General features: G+C 33.5%; 1 protein-coding gene and 1 long non-coding RNA gene across 18 annotated transcripts in view; one reads left to right on the forward strand and one right to left on the reverse strand.

Moving 5' to 3' along the window:
• Positions 1–21,681, forward strand: part of LOC136034928 (G-protein coupled receptor Mth2-like) — a 154,413-nt gene that overhangs the window by 110,142 nt on the left and 22,590 nt on the right. For 15 of the 17 annotated variants that reach the window (XM_065716438.1, XM_065716444.1, XM_065716440.1 and 12 more), the window contains exon 7: positions 10,515–10,610. The exons of the other annotated variants lie outside the window; for them this stretch is intronic. In XM_065716438.1, coding sequence (XP_065572510.1) covers positions 10,515–10,610 — 96 coding nt within the window. The remainder of the gene's footprint in view (positions 1–10,514; positions 10,611–21,681) is intronic. 17 annotated transcript variants of the gene reach the window in all.
• LOC136034932 (uncharacterized) overlaps positions 1–21,681 on the reverse strand; it is a 256,407-nt gene that overhangs the window by 67,099 nt on the left and 167,627 nt on the right. The window lies entirely within an intron of this gene.

Genomic DNA, 21,681 nt, shown 5'->3' on the forward strand with positions numbered 1-21,681 from the left:
ATTCTCTACATCTTCTAAAAGTAATTTTATTACTACTTTTAAAAATTAGAGGTGTCCCCACTAATTAATTTTTTATGAAGCTCTAAAGAATAAAAATGCGAATTTGTTCGGTCTATTCATGTTAAAGCTTTCAATGAAGCCACAATAATTTTTTCATCAAAGAATCTGCTCGTGTCTGCTGTTAATACGCATTTCACTGCTATAGGAAAATAGCATTGGCTTCAAACCTCGGAGATCCACCTTAAAGCAGTAAATTTCTTGGTGGTTTGAAACATGATTTGATTTCCACGAGTTAGTCAGCCTTCTAAACCAGAGCTGGCCAAGTGGCGTCTAACCTCAGAAGTTTTGCAATTATTAGCAATTAAGTGAGTGACGAGGCAAACTTTACCTTCAATGACTACAGATGAAGGGTTTGACGTGTCCTGGCATGACATAATCATGACTTTATTCAAATTTTCAAGGAGAAGGTGCCTTAGCTGAATCACTTGCAGCGGTAAACCACTCCTCTTGGTCAATTTTCCGAGGCTTTTGTCCTTGTCTGGAAAATCCAGAACTTTTCGGGTCCACACAGCCAATCAATGATCTTCAGCTCTGAAAACATTTGAGTGGCGTAATACAATGGGTATCTGAAGTCATGCAAATGCTTCACATCGTATGTTCAGCGGGTTTAATAGAATGAAGAAGAATTTTATGAGCAGTTTTAAAAAGCCTACTATATTTTGTCTCAGAGATGAGGTAATAAGTTAATACTTTTAGAAACAGTTGGCGGAGGAGGAACAAACTCCTTTTTCTAAAGGAGGAGGAGAAATGAGGGGTTTTTTAATTATTTTTTCGGGGTAAATAATTTCTGAGACCACACTGACTAATCATAATAATACATAAAATCACAAAGACGAAATTGTGAAATATCATTTAGACTTGTGTTTTTATTCATTTACCCTTTCACTGTTACTTAGTAAGAGCTATGATATCTTAGTTTTGTGTTTTGTTTCAAGGTTTTGTTTTTTATACTTTGATCAGTTTTATTCTGCGCTGAGGACGGTCAAGCGGAGGAATTGACTGAAATATTTGCATAGTTTTTCGACTCTTTCACTGGATGTTTATTGTCCTCGTTTTCTTCCTTTCTTCGCGATTTTATGTTTCATATTGTTTTTGGGGGAAGGAACATCAATGAAATTAATTTTTTTTTTCGTCACGAAAGAGTTATTGGTTATTCACGAAAAGAACATCGAATATTTTAGACTCCCTTTTTTATGTATGTATTTTTTTCGTGTAAATGCAAACATAGTAGCTTAAAACTGAATTAAACCGAACACATGATACAGAATATCCAAGAAATTTAGTTTGTCATTGTGTCAGGAATATCTGGCATAGAAAATAGGGCGTGAGGACTAAGGGCTAGCTACGGCATTGTGTATACCAAAAGTTATTCGGCACATATTATAACGAAAAAAAATTCGTGGAAGCTACATACGTGTGCGGGCCCTATTGCACCTTAATAATCATACACTTCTTTCAGCTTAGTCATAGTGAAATAGCTACAATAATAAGAACCAATAATGGTCAAATACTATTTCAGAGAATCTAGCGATCCGACCTTAGAGTTGTCAGATTGACCTATTGCTATCAATATTTCAAAGGTTCATGATTTAGAACCGAACATATTTTCCACTTCAAAAACAGAAAGGTTTCTGTAGATATTGTGCTTGACAATAACTAATGGCTTTTCCCATTGAGTCTGAGGGGAGGGATTGTAATAGGCTGAGGGTTTTTAGAATGGTATTAATAGCCAGCCGTTTGTAAAAGAAAAACTTGATTATACATCCTTGATATAGCAACAAAATATTCGTATAGAAATTTCATTTTTCGACTATTTCCAGAAGTACAAAAAGGAGATATTTGAAAAGAAAACTTAAACGCTCTTCAGTAATTTAAAAAAATTAGATTTTTTTTTCATGAACCTTTCGAGTTTTAGATCAATTTTCGTCTCAGTTTCCCGATCTTCATACCAGGAAAGTATTTAATTTTTTTAAACATTTCGTGGTAACAAACTGTAAGTAAGGAGCGACCTGTCTCAATAGTAAACGAAACTCTAAAAACCAGAATTTTGATACCAATAGATATATCAAAAGAATTTGCTTATTATGCTGATCTCAAATATATGAGTTTCATTAAGTTTAGTATTACCCATTGAAAGCTACGAGACTGAGAAAATTTACCTGATTTTTGAAAAACGGAGGAAACATCCCTTAAAATTCAAGGAATCTTGATGAAAATCACACCATCAAGTTTAGCGTACTCGAAAATTTTGCAGTAGAAGTTTCAAGCTCCCATCTGTAAAAATGTGTAGTTTTTTTTTTGCCAGAACAAAAATCAGGGATGCGTGTTTTTTTTTTCCAGGGGTGATCGTATTGACCCAGTGGTCCAAGAAAATCACAAAAGGTCTCATTCAAATTGAAATGAAAAGTTGTAGTGCCCTTTTTAAGTGACCAAAAATATTGGAGGGTAGCTACGCCCTTTCCCCGTACCTTTTTTCCAAAAACATCCGATCAAAATTTTGACATGGCTATTTTGCTCACCATAGTTGAAAACCCGGTAAATATACCATTATATATAACATGAAACCCCCCCCCCCCACATCCCTAGGGTATAGGTCTTTAAGTTATACAAGTTTGCCCATTGTTTACGTATAGAATTTATTATTGGGAAGTATGTATACATATTCGGGTGTAGAGATGGGTCAATATTCTGCTGGGGGTTTTTCCACGGGGGCATTTCTTATGGGGAGGGAAATTTCCAGGAGTAAACTTGTCAGGGGAAACTATATACCAGGGGAATTCCTACACAAAATTGTTTTTATTTGTCTTGCTTTCTCATTTTCCTCTCAATTTGAAGCGTGGAGTTGTTAAAGGTAATCGTCCGGGGTAAATTTTCACCATGATTGAATTGTCTAAGGCGGGGGATTTCTCCATGAGGAGGGAGATTTCTCCATTTAGGGGGGAAGGCAGATATCCTGGCGCTATTTAAAAAATATCAGAAATTAAATGAAAAGAACAAGTTCTTTCAACTGAGAGTAAGGAGCAACCTTAAAACTTAAAACGAACGGAAATTATTACGTATAGGAAGGGACAGCCCCTTCCTCCATACCTCGCTCTTGACACTAAAGTTTGAATTTTGTCGCAATTCCTTAAGAACAACTCCTGAGACACAGGGGCCGTTTAATTAAATCAACAAAAAGCTGTTTTTAGAAGTACTAAGAACTTTAGCGTAAAGAACAAGGTTTTGAGGAGGGGTAATCCCCTCCAAATACTTAATAGTTTCTGTTCGTTTTAAATTTTAAAGCTGCTCCTCACTTTCAGCTGAAAAAACTTTTTTTTTAATTTAATTTCTCTTAAAATCGATTCACAGTGATTTTTTTTAATGCCAGGATTTAGCTAGTTAAGTTATTTAGTTAAGTTAATTTAGCTAGTGTTAAGTTTAGGCAATCACAGTGTTTTATAATTTTTTTTAAGCCATTCAGAGATTGTCCATTGCAAATGGACATTCTCTTTCAGTTAAAAAAAAAAGTTTTTTTTAACTGAAAGTAAGGAGCGATATTAAAACTTAAAACGAACAGAGCCTGTTCCCTCATCAACACCCCACTCTTTACGCTAAAGTTTGACTCTTTCTCTCAACTCTACTTTTTAAAATAGTAAAAAACTTTTTTTTTTTATTGTTTCTCTATGTGAAAGGGGTTCTCCCCTTTTTAACTCTAAAATTTTTAGATTTTAGAGCGCAACTACGCTCTTTACGCTAAAATTTTTATTGTTTTAAATAGTAGAGTTGTGAGAAAGAGTCAAACTTTAGCAAAAGGACCGAGGCGTTGAGGAGGGACAACCCCTTTCATTATGGAATAATTTCTGTTTGTTTTAAGTTTTAATGTCCCTCCTTCCTTGCAGTTAAAAAAAAATGTTTTTTAATTAATTCCCCACTAAGAATTGGCTTCTCAGTGCCAAATGGATTGTCGCAAAGAAAAGGACCCCCCCCCTTTCTAGAGCGCAATTTTCTCTTACTCATTTAGTTAATGTTAAAATTGTTATTATCTTTGAATCATTTGTTTGAATATACTTCCTATATCATGAAAACCCCTTGGTTGTTTGTGATAGTGGTATAGCTTGGTAATAGCTCTATATTGCATCAAAAAGATGCATTTATTATTGCCATATTTCCCAAAATTAAAGTATTTATAACAAAAAATGTACTTAAAGACAAAAATTGCTAAAGAAAAAGAGTTTGAAACATTTTTGTAAGATAAATCCAATTTATGGGTATTCTTTAAGCTATATTTTGTAAATAAAGAAGACCAATTTCATTATTTTGTTATATAACATAAAAACTGTGAAAACTTCCTAAAATACAGTAAATTTCAATCCACAGAACTATAATCCTGTTTGAAAATGCCCATTTTACTGCAGATTTCAAATTTTCCTATTTACTGCAAATTTTAGCAGTAAATATCTTCAATGTCGAATCATTTATGCAGTCAAAAAGGGGTCTTCATCACTTTCCTTTGAATTCAAATGGTGAACACACACACGTATTCTCCCACACCACACGATTATTACTACGAAGAGTTAGATTGTTGCAGCTCTAATAAACTGGGCTGCCAAATTGACACATTTCGATTCAAAATGACACAATTTGATGTTGCGTGACACAATGACACATTCAGTCGCACTGATGACACAATTGACGAAAATGACACATTTTTCAATAAAAAATGACACAATCGACGAAAATGACACAAAAAAAATGACACATTTTTGTCATCCAAGTCTTGTTTTTAAATGCTAATAAAACAAAAGTAAAATTTCGATTTTCTTCCTCCAGAAAAGCTACAAATTAATGGAAGGGAATAGCGCTACCTAACGGTGGCAATAGTACACAAACAGTGCGGAATGCAGGACAGATGCCATCACCATATTTAAAATTTAAACCACGCGAAGAAAACATTCATAAGTGGAAATTTCAAATCAAAATCCACGCTGAATATCTGAACTTGGTTGGTTTCTTGATTGAGTATTTGATGTAGCCAACTGGTACGTACTTAATAGTAAAGAGTAAACAACATGCAGTTTACCGAAGCTGTATGCATAAGCAGCAACTCTCATTTTTAAGAGTACAGGAGGGGTATCCCACCTCGGACAAGATTATAAATTTCCAGAGATATCTTTTCTTCAGAATGATCCGTCTGGTATAAAAAGGCACCAACAAATATGACAAAAATACTAGATTGAAGCTGGTTGAATAGTAAATAAAAAGCTCAGCCAATAAAGCCGATTACGTATAGAGCTGATTATGATTACGACGTCATACAAAAAGTCTATTTTCAATTTACTGTCGGAATTGATTGTCCCTAAAACTCTAATAAATGTAAACTTGCCTCGTTGGCCGCCCAGACACAAATTCATAGTGTGTAACATTAATTTAATGGAATGTTTTTATTTCTTTCATGACGTCATAAAAAAGTCATGATCCCAAGATAATAGGATAAGGTTAAGTTTACTCCTTTTTTAACTGATTTGGAAAAGATCCTTATATCCAAAACTGTAAATTAAGATTAGACAATTAAATATGATACCACTTGTAGCAAAAAATGACACATTATGGAATCTGAGATGACAAAAAAAAACATTTTCGGAAAAATTATGACACACTCTTTAAATAAATCTGGCAGCCCTGCTAATAAATCTAATTTCGGAAAAACACCATCTTCTAAAACTATGTCTTAAGGTCCCTCATTGACCCTTTTAAGCCAGGATGTAAGCAATTTTATTATTTCTAGTAATTAAGAGAAATGCTAAAAGAACTCGATTAAAGATGTGGGTTCTTTCGTTCTTTCAGGTTGGCTGATGGTAATGTTTCTTCGACAACTTTACAATCAGTAAAACCCTTCAAAAATTGTTTAAAGTCAAAATCAGAGAATATTCTTCGGTTATTAGCAAATGCCTGATTTGTTTATACGTTTTTGAATAACTGGGTAAACCATTTTCAGTTTTTGGTTATACGGTATAAAAGAAGCCTAAGATATTTAAAAATAAAATTTAACATGTTTCCTGTTTTTTTGCGAATTTTTAATCATCAAACCATTTCATAAGAAAAATGAAGATAAAGTGAATAAAGGACTTCAAAAGAAAGTATCAATAATGTTATGTACTAATCGAGGGGCTGGATACTCCTTACTGATACTAGATTCCAATGTATTATAATTTTGGAACTACGAGTAAAATTATCTGGTTTAAGTTTCAAAAGTTTAACAGTGAAAATTACATAAGAAAAATTACAAGCTAAAATTGCAATATAGGGTGGAAGGGGGGGGGAGACTATAATACATAAGAGTGGAATAACTAGGGTTCTGTACCCCCAGCCCTTGTAAATGCATACTTTCTAAGTAGTTATCGGGGTAGATTTTTTTTTCACCGTTTTAATCATCTCTTTATCGTTGTGAAATCATTTTCTGTACAAGAGTTGTATTTACTTCCATACCCTGAAACCTCAGCTATTTCCACACCCTTCACATTTCAGATGAGTATCCAGCGATTTAGGAACTTTTTCTCTTTCAAAGCTTTTCTACTGCCGTATTTAAAATCTTATTTTATATATTAGTCCTGGAAAACAACAAAAAAAGGGGCAAAGGCTCAGCGTTTTAGCGACAGAAAGGTTTTTTACTGAATGCTCAAAAAATGTTCTGAATAACCAATACCAACTCGACAAAATTTGATATTGCAAAGATTTTTTTTCAAAAAAAGAGAAGGAAGGATGGGGATGGGGAACCTTGAATTTGAATTTTCACAACACTTTCTGGATTCAAAGGTCAGTTCCTATTAGAGTCCAAGCAAACCATAAATGACATAAAAGTCGGAAAATTCGGTCCCTTTCCTATTCGAGGGAATCTTAAATTTGAATTTTTACAATATTTTCTGGATTAAAAGAACGTCTCCTATTGATTCAAGTCTGGAGAAACCAAGAAAAAAATCAGTGTTGAACGGTTTCATAATTTAGTATCCCATTACTATCATAGGCGAAGTAAGAAGGGGGAAATGCATCATTTATAGTATTACAATACTACAATACATAACTGAAAAATATATAATTGAAAGGTCGTTATTCATTAATTTAAGCTCTGGAATGCAAAATTTATAGCAGAATTGGAAAATTTTATCGCTTGTACCCTATTTCCACTATAAGGGAGGTCAAAGGGAAAATAAGAATCTAAATTTTTGGTGGATTGAAAGGTCATTTCCTATTGTAAGTCTGGAAAGACCAAAATTGACATCAAAATTGAACATTTTTATCACTATTTCTCCATTTTTACCCTAGGCGAGGTCAGAAGAGATAAAAGTACAATATGTGGTATCATAACAATATGATACATAAATTCAAAAATATAATTGATTCAAGTCCTGGAAGACCAAAGATGACATCAAAATTAGAAAATTTTATTATGTAGTACGGTACTTATAGTCTAATAAAAGGTCAGAAGGAGAATAAAAATCAGATACTTAATGTTTTTAATATTTGGTGTATTGAACGGCTATTTCCTATATTTCGAGTTTAGCGAGACTAAAAAAGAAATAAGAATCGAAAAAATTTTATCACATAGCACGCCATTTCTACCCTATGTGAAGTCATTACGCACAAAAATCCAGATAAAAATTATTATATTAATATAATACATAATTAAAAAAATATATGATTGAAAGGTTGTTAGGTGAGACCCAAATGACATTAGAATTAAAAAAATACCTCATTTTAAACATAGAGAAACAGTAAAAAAAAAATCTTGGAGCAAATTGCGAGAAATTTCTCAAGTTCAAGTTCAAGTACTATTTATTTTCATAAAATAACAATAACAAAAAAAAATCCCAAAGGGCTCTATGGCCCGTTATTTGGGAAACGACATACAATAAATAAAGAATCATAAAACTTGTCATAAACATACTAACCAACATCTAAATATAAATATATAAGGAAAAGAAATCAACTCACCGGCAGTCCCACGAAACAGCGACCCTCACATCACCCGACAATTAAATACAAATTAAAATTCTCATGTCATCGAGGATACAACGAGGATTGCGTCTCAAGGGTGGAATAGACAAAAGAAAAGGAGTTGAACTATTTAAATCAATTAATTAAATGAAAACACTAATTTAGAGGGCAACTAATCCTCGTCCCACGCCCTTTTTTCTCCAAAGTTGTCTGATCAAAATTTATAGATAATTATTTCGTTCAACATAATTGAATGATCCAATAAATATGGCCTTAGGGGTAACCTGGCCCCTCACAGTCCGTGAGGAGGGGCCTGAAAGTTATAAGAGTTACCTATTGTTTACATATAGATTTGTTATTGGGAAGTATACAGACATTTTTTGGGAGGACGGGGGGAGATTTTGTGTCTAAGTTGAATTTCCACATGGAGAATTTTACGTAAGGAGGGAAGTCTTCAGAGGGGTGAACTTCAGGCGAAAATTTTTACAGCAGGGGGCTCGACTGAATTCCGATACGAAATTATTTTATTTGTTTTGCTTTTTCTTTGCCAATTCAATTTTGTTTGTAGATATGTTGTGGGGGAACTATCCGGGCTTTTTTCAGCATGTTTGATTTTCTGGAAAAGTATTTTTAAGGAAGGTCGATTTCCGGAGTGATCGAGATAACGATTAGAAATTAAAGTTTGTTTCAAATGAAAGTATGCTAAGGAGAATTTTTCCGGCTAAACTTCCCGCGATAAATTTTAAAGAGGGGGGGGGGTAGTTCAGTGAGGATGGAAAGTTTTGGAGTGAATTTTATGGGGGTAGGGTGTTTTTCATATGGGAGGAAATTTCAACAAAGTTGCTTCCCAGAGAGAGGGAATTTTTCATGGAGGGTGAGCCAGATTTACCGGGATTATTAGAAAATTGATCAGAAACTAAATAACAAGTTTTTTTGCTTCAGAAGTCAAAGGGAACAGAAATTGTTCCATTTATGATGGGGTTTAATCCCTCCAAAATACTTTGCTCGTTACGCTAAAGTTTAACTGTTTGACCCAACTTTTAAAGATCGACTCCTAAAGCACAAGGGCCGTTCAATCAGAATAGGAAACTTTTTTAAAAGTCCTGAAAGCTTCAGCGTAAGGATCAAGGCATTGAGGAGGGTGCAACCCCTTCATATACGGAATAATTTCTGTTCGTTGGAGTTTTAGTGTTGCTCCTTACTTTCAGTTGGGAAAAATGTTTTTTTTTATTTAGTTTACTGAAAGTTGGAAGTGTATAATAAAGTTTAAGATATTTGGTATATATTAAAAACAAACATCAAATTGTACCTTTTATAGGACCCAAAATACCCTCGAAAACCTTTTAAGGTATGGCAAATGCCACAGTTCCTGATAATCCCATCAAAACTGAGCTCCAGTCTAAATGTAATTTCGAATCGCAAGCATTCTCAATAAAGAGGAAATACTACAATTAAACAGGATTTGAAAAAAAAAAAAAAAAAACACTATAAAGGCACCTCACAGTGGTCACAGTTGTTTCTGGTCAGAGACTGAGAGGTCTAGTGAAATATATTTATATTTGTAATTTTAATAAAAGGCTCTATTTCACTCCAAGTTGTCTTAAGATTATTATATTTCGAGAGTGTAAGCAAATCAATCCGTTGTGACATGTATTTGACTGCTAAAAGAAATTAGGGGGCGGTCTTTTGAATTGAATGAGTTGCCACTTTAATTTTTTAATTCAGTGGCACCACAATTCCCTTATGATTATTATTTTTGATAGGATGTTGAGCAATTTCAATATTTGGCTCTTACACATTCTTTAATTAAGGGCCAAATTCTTATGGTTTATCTCGTCTTCTCTTTTTGATTCCCTCTAAATAATCTTTTCTAACTAATTACATACTGATTTATTTTTCAGCAAGTTTTTACAAATGATAGTTAAAGATATTTTGTCAAGCCCCTCGCATTTATGTATGATTACTTATTTAACACCTTTTTTACAGCTCTTATTAGAACCTCAATTAAGAAAGTTTTACTAACGGCACAATTTAGTGTCGTTTCACTATTAATATTACAGCGCAATTCAATATTGTTGTGCTAATAATAGACTGAAGCTTCAGTTTATTATTATAATAATATACTGGTTATAAGTATATAATAACATACTATTTAAATATATATAATATACTATATATATAATAATAATATATATGAATAATATATATAATAATACATTGAGTAATCAATATATAATGAATATAGTGAGTTATTTTTCAGCAATTTTCTACAAATGATAGTTAAAGATAGTTTGTCAAGTTCCTCGCATTTATGCATGATTACTTATTTAACACCTTTTTTACAGCTCTTATTAGAACCTCCATTAAGGAAGTTTTACTGACGGCACAATTTAGTATCGTCTCATTAATAATATTACAGCGCAATTCAATATTGTTATGCTAATAATAGACTGAAGCTTTTATCCATTTTGTATTTCTGTCAGGCATCCTGATGCCGAAAACAAATTTTGGCATGAAATTATTTTCGGAAGGATATATTCATTTCAGACTGAATCAGATGAAATTGTCGAGGAGGTTAGGTGAGTTTAAATGGGAAGGTACTAACGCTTTTCACCCGGTGCGGTGCTGTTCTAACCAAAACACTTACCATGCATTTTTAGGGAAACATATCCTATAATTACCCTCATGTTGCGGGGGAATTTCCAAGGGTAAATTTAAAGCGCAGTTGGAATTATCTGGTTTATATATTTATATATATCAAACTGAATATAAATATCTTTATAGAATACATATATTTTTATCAGAAAATATAAGGAAATAAAAAGTATGTATAAGAAAAATAAAACTATTTTTACCCCTCTGGACCCATCTTATGTCTAATCATGAACCGTTGAAATTGTCTAGTTATTCGTGTATTTTTTTCCTAACCATATAGATACGGAAGACATACCTAACCACATATGCCCAAACCTAACCACACTTAACCACGCATAATCTATTCTAATATAACCTGTCATCATCACACCTTGCATTAAATTGAAAAAGTTGACAGGCAACTACGACTAAATTCAGGCGATAGAAAAAAAAGTATTTCGGACATTCTCCGGTGAATGTCGACATTCACCAATTTGTGGACATTCACGGTACCATATGTATCAAAAACGATAAAAAAAAACAACTATAAAATAATAAAAAATACAATAAATTAAAATAAGAAAATTCCCCCCCCTGGACCCATCTTGGATCTATTCATGGCTAAGAACTGCGATTTTCTAGGATATTTCTGTCTGATTCAAAATTATTAAGTTTTTACTGCTATATCAAATTTCCGGTAGGGTTGCCACGTTGAACCGCAAGAATAACGCACAAAACTAGTTAGTTTCTTTGGCAGCAATTTTAGTTCATAATAAATTTTGAAAATACGTTTATTCTAAAAAACAGCTATACCTTCGAAGCAAAGCTACTCATTCTCAAGCTGCTAAATGATATATATTTTTTGCCTGGTTCTTGTGAGTTGTAACCTACATTTTTTTTTATATTTTGATTCGGCTCCAGCTGAAGCAAAAACAAAAAAAAAATCACTATGTAAGTTTCCACTTAATGAATTTAAATAATTATATTTAATTTCCGACACGTTTTAACGGCCCGTTAAGAACGAATTACCAAAATTGTTGGAAGGGTTGGATGTTATACTACACCATTGCATAATATATAAATACAATAATATATATTTAATGCTTTGAAACAACAAGAGAGATGAGCATAAAAAAAAATTCATTGTTCCCAGCTCATCAGTCAATCAATCAATCAATAAATAAATTTATTCAACCAATAAATTTACGACAAAAGCACTTCAACACAGACTCCCCCCGTAAGTCTCTATGGCTAGAAAAAAAACAGGGGAGAAACAAAATGAAACAAATACTAAAAAAAGGTGTTTTCAACATAATAGTTTTCAACCTGTCAAAGACAACATACACACGTAAAAAACAAAAAACAAAATACAATGTTTAAAAGACTCAAACATTAAGATATTTTAAGACTCCTTCTCCCCCTCCCCCCAAAAAAGATATAGGACTATCCCATGAATTAAAGAAATTTCCAAGTATATATATTTGAAACCAAGCTACAAGAAATGTTAAATAAAGTCAGCATCTCCTTACAACAAACATTTCTAACCCAGGCTAGAGTCACCTGCCCCCCCCCCACAAAAAATAATTACAAATCATACATACATTAGAATATATATATCAAGGTATTAACAAAGTTTCATAACTCTTTTGAGACTACCAAGCGAGTGACATTCTTGAGCTGATTCAGGGTTGTTATTCCTAACAATATGACAAGCAGTTAATGGATTAAGACCAAACCTCACCAATGGAGAAAATAAAATATTAATATTCCTTGAATTGCGAAGATGGTGCGTAGACCTATCAGTGACAAAAGAAGGAGTAGTTTGAAGGGCTGTGGAAACATTACCATGAAGTTTATAAAAAGTGAATAACGCGCACGGAAGACTGTAAAGAGACTGCAAATCAAGCAATGGACTAGTTGGGTTGGCTGTAGAGTTGTAGTTGGGAAGGGCACGGGTTCAATCCCAGTTGCGTCCAGTTATTTCGTTTGGGATGGGGTCAGTGGCGTGACTCTGTAAGCTCAGCCAGAGTCGACCCAGCTCTAAATGGGTACCTGGAAAAATCTGGGGAAAGGTAAGCAGCAAGGGTATGTGAAAGCCCAGGATGGTGGGCTTTCAGGCACTTCCTAGCTGAAGGGCCATGAAACGGAGATCAGTGCCGTCGGTTTGGACGTTAAGGGTCTAGTGCCGTCTTACTACTACTTACTTACTGTAGAACAGTTTATTTCTTGTATAAGCCTCCTTGTCTTGTCATATAACTTAGATAGTGGTTTCAAAAAAGAAGAAAAAGCTGACATCCATATAGTAGGGCATATATGGATATATATATAGTAGGGCATATATAGGGACATATAGTGGGACAGGTAGGACTGAACTAAGCAATAGAACAGAGTTTTTAAGACTGATCCAGGAAAAATGTGTTTTAGCTTCCTCAAAATTTCAAGACTCCTTGAGATCTTCACATTAATTTGTCCAATATGATGCTTGAATAAAAGGTTATCATCAAGAAGAATACAGAGAAATTGCACATATGGATCCTTAGGTCTACTGAGAGACCCCCTTGAATGCTGGATATCAGTTAACTGAGGGCACGCCAGAGAAATACGGAAAAAATTAATAAATTTAGGGCAAGGCAATTAGCATCGAACCAAAGAACGACTCTCTCGAAAACCTCCACTAATTTTGAAGCATCTCAGACTCAGTTCCTAATACAGCACCAATGGTCCTGTCATACACAACCTCATGAGTTAAAGAATCAAAAGCCTTACGGACATCCAGGAATATAACCAGAGTCAAGGTGCGGAGAAAATTTAGAAGAGTTACACATGCATGCTCCGTAGAATTTTTATTTCGGAAGCTAAACTGAAAATCATGCAAAATCTTTTAGCCTCTACAAAAGCTAGTAGACTGGAAAGCATGGTATTTTCAAAATTTTTGCTAAGACAAACGGCAAAGATATGGGTCAATGATTGACTGGATTATTTTATGGTCCGCTTTTATATAAAACAACTACTCTAGCTCGCTTAACAGAAATGGGGAAAATCCCATTTTTAAAAGAAAGATTTATAAGCTTCGTCAATGGAGAAATAATTAAAGGAAAAATGAACCACCATAGATGGAATACAGTCAGGGCCAGAGGACAAAGAATCTTTCAAGCTACTTACAATTCTGGCTACTTCGGCATCAGAAGCAGGATAAAACACCATCAATTTGATACAAGGCACACCAAGATAAGATTTGTAATCTGGTTGGGACTGCGAAGACCTGACTGAAGAAGTAGTAGTTTTCCCAATATTGGCAAAATATGAGGTAAATACTTCTTGAACAGATAGAACAACCTCAACAACAACGTCACCAGCTACTTGACTTGGAGGGATAGAGGGAGCCGGATCCGAACGTTTGTGGACGGAATTGATCACTTCCCGAGTTTTTGAATATCCTTCCCTGAATTCGAGAATATTTTGGAATAATAAAGGAATTTGACTTTACGGAACAAAAAGTTAAAAATATTACAAAGTTAAAAAGTTCAAAAAAAAAATATTATAGTTTGAATAGCTGAAGACGTATTATAGTTTGAATAGCTGAAGACGTATTATAGTTTGAATAGCTGAAGACGCCATCTTTGAGCTGAAGCTCAAAAATGGCTTTGCTGACTTTCAAGCTTTCCAAAGATTATTTTTTCTTCTCCAATTCTCTAGAAGGCCAGGGGTCATCCATAGGGTATGAGGAATAGATCTTTTAAACCTTGAAGTAGAGGGGGACAGAGCACATACATCACAATTAGACTCTTTCACTGACTCATAAAAGGAATCAAACTTTGAACAAAAGTTATTGTCCTCACCAAAAATATTCCATATCTTCTCAGCTGAATGGGACCTGAGGTGGATCCATTCATTCAGGCCAAACCTAAAAGAATCTGAAACAGACGCTGGAGTATTCCTACTCAACTTCTTTTCAAGGTAAAAACTGGAAAGTACAGGAAAATGGTTTGAAATATCACTCACTACAACAGAATTCCGAACCAAACTAAGAGATAAAACATTATTATCAATTAAAAACGGTGACGTATTAGTTTCGGAAAACAGGTTTTTGGTAGAGCCCCAGCAGTGAGCATATTTGAGAAAAATCCACCCTAGTAGAGGACGCCATATCAATTAGATTTAAGATAAAGTCTCCCGTTTCTACAACTTTACCCGGACGTTTCCCTACTAAATCAAAGACCTCAGAAGGGACCTGAAGAAAAGAAGGGAAGAGTCCACTCGGAGATCTATAAACATTATCAATAATCAAATGTTTGTAATTTGATTTCAATAAACTGGGATTCAAGAACCCTTCCCATCCTGTTCATAATCTATATTTACGCGTCATTCCAAAGTTATTCTATTTTTCCTTTATCCTTTATTTAAAACCTGTTTTCCGGAAAAGGTTTTTTTTTGCAAGATTTCCGGGGAAGCCGCAAGAAATTCGAGGATTGTGAAAGTACTCGGCAGTTCGGAACTGATAAATTAAAAGCAATGAAAGAGAGAGGTGATACCAAACTCTCAGCGGCCATTCTTGGGAGACATCTGACAGTTATGAGCGGCCACGGTATTTCTGCGTTATTTTAAAACCTCTTTTCTCTGAAAAGGCAGTGCGGAGGTATAGCGAACATAGTATCTTGACGATAAATCACATCAGTCCAGTTTCTTATAAAGAAAAAACATACTCCGTGATAATTTATTGCGCCCCTAGGCCTGGGCCTAGTGGACCTGTTGGAAAATCTTGGCCTTGTCTAAATGCTGGCATTCCCGAATATTATGGAATATCTGAATATTCTGTATTCTTTCTTTCTTTAACTATCTCGGTCCTTTCACTCTACATACCTGATGTTCCACAATAGTCAAAAGTTGATCTCAGCTACGTACCCCATGAATTTTCTTCTTCTCTTCTGCAACACATACTAATAATATGCATTTGCTAAACTATTTCGGTAAGCTAATATCTCTTTTTTCTCAATACCCTTTCATTCTAGCTTTAGAATTCCCTTTAACATTAACGTGCTAGATTTCCAAATTAAACCTAAGACTCCTTAAGGATATTCCAAAACCTCCACATCATGACTACCAGCCTTATTTTTTTTCTTTGCAAAAACATATAGTGTATGGGGCTTAATATCTTTCAGTCCTAGATTGACAAATAAATATGACAAAATGCTCTTCTAACCTTCTCAGCTCGCCATTCATACCTAGTCCCTTCACCCTCCTGAATTTATCAAAATTTCTAGGCTGTAATTTAATTGCAAATAAATGGTATTCTTAAATTTCAAGTCGTTTCTAATTCAAACTAATTATTTCAAAATCAAAACTAATTATTTTCCCTTTTTAAAAAAACTAAACAAATAATTTTTCTATATTTAAAACTAATCTTTAGTTTAAAATAAATTTGCTAAGTATCTATCCTATTCTGCAAATATGCCAATTTTGCAGATAATTTTTTATCATCTGCGATGAAAAATAAAGAAAAAAACCTATCTGTGTCAGTAACAAAAGGAAAAAACAAAAGAGTACCCCTGTTTAAGTCCTACCTTGCTGAAAAACCATTCTTTTGAAAACCCAATGTACAAAACGAAAATACGATGCAAAAAAAATACCAAACATAAGCACAACTCATAACAACCAGAAATAACGCTTTAACACTGCCTGTAGTAAATAAAAACAAATAAAAACCAAAATATACTAGCGAAGGGTTTAAAGTGTTTACTCCGCTGTTTATATTTTGATGTAAGCAGGTTATAAACAAATATTATTAGCATTATAATTACTTCAAAGGAAGATAAACAAAATAAATAGAGCTTATGTACCGCTACTAGAGACCCAATAATAGCTTGGCTTAATAACCTGGGATTATAAACAAAAACAGGGTGGTGCCAACGTCACTTTGCCTATTTAAGACGGAATGTCATGTTTTTTTTATTAAATTGTTTTTGGATTTTTCGTATCGAAATATTTAAACTATTTATATTAATTAAATATTCAAATATTTATAATATTTAAATAATTCAATGTTTAAACTATTTTATAATAAATATTCAGAAAATCCAATCAGCTACAAAAATCAGTAATCAGTTTTACTGTAGAAATTACTCTTTGGGGTTGTACTCTCTACATTTCTTTTAGCTACATTTCTAGCTAAAACTGCTTTCTGCTTAGAGGCACTACAGAAACCGGCTTCGGTTACAAAAAGTACCATGTCATAAGTAAACACCTATGATGGCGATAATGATGGAAACGCTGATGATGATACAGCAGGATTTGCTGTAGAGATACAGCAAATCTTTCAATACCTGTTGCTTTAGCTTACAAATTTAAGTAAGAAGCAATCCTTATTCCAAAATAGGGAAAAGATGTAGATACGTTGTTTTGAGACTGGACCACTAAGCTATCAAAAACTTTAGTATCATTTAGATAAGAAAATAGTTAACATCTTGACATAATATACTGTAGAATAATAATTTCTGCATTATATTAATAAGCCGAGACCAATCCGCCCATATTCAATAGTTTAAATTCACAAAGCTTAAAAGCTGTGGCAGTTAGATCAGAAAACTATGCTATCCCTTTGATCCTATAGCTATTTCATTCACTTACCCTTTATATAGTTTTAGGGTCTTCAAATCTTATTTTATTGCAGTGGATAGTTACATTGCAGTACACGCGACTGGATCACTTACTGCAGATAGTAGGGGAAATTCTAAATGATGTTACTGTCAGGGTTTTAATTTTTTTCTAGAGGGGAGGGAAGGATAATTGAGTTAACAGACGAATTATCTAGGCCACTATGCACGTAAAGTGTAGCGGCGATTCGTTGCAGAAGAAAAAAATTAACTAACGCTAAGGTTTTAGCGTTAAAAATTAACTAACGCTAACACTTTAGCAAAACGTATTAGGGCGTCTATTAGGGCCAAAATGCATTAGGGCCACTGTAACGTTTTGTAGGCTAAGATATAAGGATTTATATTCTGGATAGAACGGTGATTTCTTGCAATTCCTTTTCCATAGAGGGAATGATTAATAATCAATTTTAGGAGTAGCCCATGCATCCCCCCTCAAAAATATAAATGTTTGGAATCAACGTGATAGAGTAAGCTTCGTCAAGAAAAGTTTTCCTTTTCGATATATCTCCAAGGAAAAAGCGTAAGTCCCATAATCTTGAAATGAAGGGGTATTTGGCTTTTACAATAGTAATCTAAATTAGGCTTATCGATTATTAGGCTATAAATTAACCAAATAGACTATTTGGCTAATTTATATCCCAATATTCACGTTAGACTTGAAATTCTGTGTCCGTAAGGACAGGAGTCTGTATTCTGGTGACACTGGCGTCACTCTGGAAGCTTAGCCAGAGTCGACCCAGCTCTAGATGGGAACATAGAGAAACCTGGGGAAGGTTAACAGGAAGGTTGTTCGAAAGTACAGGATAGATGACCCCCAGCCCTCCATTATACGTCCTCCCTGTAGGGCCGTGAAACGGGGATCAGCACTACCGGTTTGAACTATAGAGTCTAGTAAATAATCTGTTACCATCCTTATAGCCCAATAGGTAATATTATATTACCAATAGGTACCAATATTACCAATAGGTAATATTATATTACCATCCTTATAGCCCATTATTATATTAGTCTTAGGTCTATTAAAAATACAAGGTTTGCAAAGAAGTCTTCAAAGCAAGTTTCTTTTCTCTGTAGATTCTAAATATATAATATTTGGTTGGATTCAGTGTTTGAATATTGATTTCCTATGGCCTCTCTGATTAATGGTATATAACTGCAAGAAAGTAAGAATTTTTCATACGTCAAAGTTAAATGAAAAGAAAGATAGAAAAGAAAGTTTATAAACAGAGCTTAAAAAAAACAAATGCGAAAAGCAATAAAAAAAAAATAATGGCACTTGCTACATAGTCCAAACAAGCGGTTCTGATCATCGATTTATGATCCTTCAGCTTTAAGTACAATATGAGGTTGGAGTGAGCCGTCCAGTTCTTTTGTGCACTGTTCCTATTTACCTTCATCAGATTTCTCTAGATCCCCATTTAGAGTTTAATTGATTCTGGCTAATCTTAAATTATTTTGTCAATCCACTTACCCTTGTCTTGAAAAAAAAAACACTATATGCCTATAGCTCTTCAGTCTTCAGGGGGTGGCCCATATTCCTCATTTAAAAGCTGACAGGGAAAGGCTTAGACATATCAAATGGCATTCATTTTGGAATCTCAATGTTTTTAATGAAAAAAAAATTGTTTGACATATTTTTTAAGTGCTGCTGAAGATACAAGAATAAAAATAATTAAATAGACTGGAAATTTTAAGCACTGATATTTAAGTATTTAAGCCTTAAGGTAAAGATAAATCAGCTTCCACCGGAGACTTAAATATTGAATTGCTATTCTATTATATATGGATTTTGAATATAAAATCTTTTGTACTTTGTGTCGTTTAAACTTTTTAATTTTTAACCGTTTTACATCTCCTTTTGCTTTTTCAAGAGGGTATTAGGTGAGCCCACTAGATTTAAAGAATTGATATATATTTTCCTGCTTTTGAAATTTCCATAGAACACTCTTTTTTTTAGATTAATCTTATCAATTTAATTACTTTGAAAGCTAGCATTCAACTAATTTCAGTAATAATTTACTTTACAGTTCGGATATCTGATAGTTGTTTGAAATTTCCAGTTTCAAGCACTTTATAAACAAAAAGTTTCAAGTAAATTCTAAATAAAATGAATTTTTGAATCCGTATTAAGTTCAAGTTCCATTTGTTTCAATAAAAGACAATAATAGCAAAAATAACCCAAAGGGCTCAATGGCCCGTTATTCGGGAAACATAACGGTATCTTGAGGTTATTTCCCAGAGCCTCCCTGAAGCTAGATAATTATCTTCAAAGGCTTCTTTGCTAGTAATTCTCCCTGGGACATATAAAAATATAATAGTCTGTTGTCTCTTTCAAGACTTCGCTTTTACGATATTGACTTGTAACTACCTTATAGAGAACATCGTGTGCATAATCAAGACTAGCTAGCCTTTTATTTAATTACAGTTTCCAAGAGACCATCATAGCAAAAAGTTTTCTGCTATTCCAAGATATTTAGACTATTCCGTTGAATTGTTTATGTATACCTTTAACAGAAGGAATCAATAGTTATTCTGCTTGGCAGCAAATAAAATGTTTTTGCGCAATATTTCTTTGCGTTTCTCTACTTTAAGCTGCTTAATATTTGCCTAGTGTCCTGTGATAAATATCTCTTGCTGGCTACGGTGGAGATAGACTCCTTCTTAGTACATCATAGGCATTATATACCTAGGTGATGCCTTCATATAATTAATATGTAAGGTGAAGAAATTGCAGTTTTTCAGTCTTTTGAAATTGTTCAAAGCGATGAGGAATAATTAATAAACAATTAGAACAAATTAGAAAATTGTTAAATAGGTCCTGTCATTCAGCAGTTGTTTGACGTCATTCATTCTCGATGAAACTTTGAAAAATTTCAAAACATCAAGATGGGAAGGTAAGTTACAACACAATGTGACTTACATTGCGTATACGTATATTATACGTATATTTATAAGTTACGTAAATCTTTTACTAATAAAAATATTCGTAAAAAATTAAAAGTTCTAGTTGCCTTTTTAATTGACCAAAAAATCGGAGGGCAACTAGGCTTCCTCCCCCGCTCTTTTTTTCTCAAAATCATTCGATCAAAATTATGAGAAAGCCATTTAGCCAAAAAAAAAAAAAAAATCAAATTTCGTTTTAATTATTCCTCTGCGGAGAGCCAATATAGTAAAAAAAAATTCCATTTGTGGATCAAAGAATCTAATCGTCAAAAGAAATCGTTGCTAAATTTCCTACAAAATGCAACTTAAAATGCTACAAAACTAAAGCATGGAAAGACCAAATACCATACATAAAAAAAAAATGAACACTAGCTGTTCGATAACTTTAAAATTTATTTGTCGCTATATATAGCAAAAATTGACAAATTTGGAAATCCAATGCTTCTCGGTAGAAGGTAAAATAGAAACTATCCTTAAATCATGTGAATCAGTTTTAGTATAGGTAATTTATTTATAGCTTAAATGCGCATTCTTATGCTGACTACCTCCTTCGCATTTCTGATTTCTTAATTGCATGGTTACTAACAGGTTTTTTTCTCACATGAATGGTATTAGCTTGCACGTTTTATTTGTATTGTTAATTTATTATATCTCTTTTCACTACTATATGTTAAGAGTGTAGTAAGAGTTTTAAGTAGACCAATTAGTAAACAAGACATACTTGTAAGACAAAAATGGTAATGTATATGCTCTGTCTTTAACCAGAACACACTAAAAGTATATCTGGCTTCGACCTCAGTAATTAAAAAATCAGATAAAAGACATCTGGCACATCTAAGACATAGCCCAAAGAGTATGGGGAGTTTACAAATGTGGATGTTGGTGCATGTTATCTCGTCCTTCATACCACGTAGAAGTCTATGTCTACCTTCGTAAATTCTGGGACAATTTTATGCCCTAAACTCCGTTAATGCACAGCGGGTGAACTAATGATTTGACAGCCTATGCACCAACAACAGTTCTGGGGGTCTTTATTATATTCTGTGGTTATTATGATGTTAATAATGTCCTGCGTGTTCCACTTTTTCGCAAGGTTGTTTCTTCGCCATCTCTACTGTATTTTGTTTTCTAACATTAAAATAATTATTTGGCAACATATGAATAACAAGCTTTAAATTTGCTTAAATACTATTTTGTTACCTAAATAGGAAAATCTTTAAAGTTTGATTTGGAGCAGACGCAAAAGGAGTGCTCGTCCAGGCGTAGGCTATACATACATATTTTTTTTAATATCTGGTGACTGAAAAGAAATTCAACCAGTGGTAGAACCTAGATTTATTGCCAGTGATCATGCGTAATCTACTTTCTGTGCGATTTTTTTTTTACTTTCTATTCTTTCTCTACATACTTATAAGACTATCAA

This window comes from Artemia franciscana, chromosome 13 (genome assembly GCF_032884065.1).
Source record: "Artemia franciscana chromosome 13, ASM3288406v1, whole genome shotgun sequence".
In the NCBI taxonomy this organism is placed as follows: domain Eukaryota; kingdom Metazoa; phylum Arthropoda; class Branchiopoda; order Anostraca; family Artemiidae; genus Artemia; species Artemia franciscana.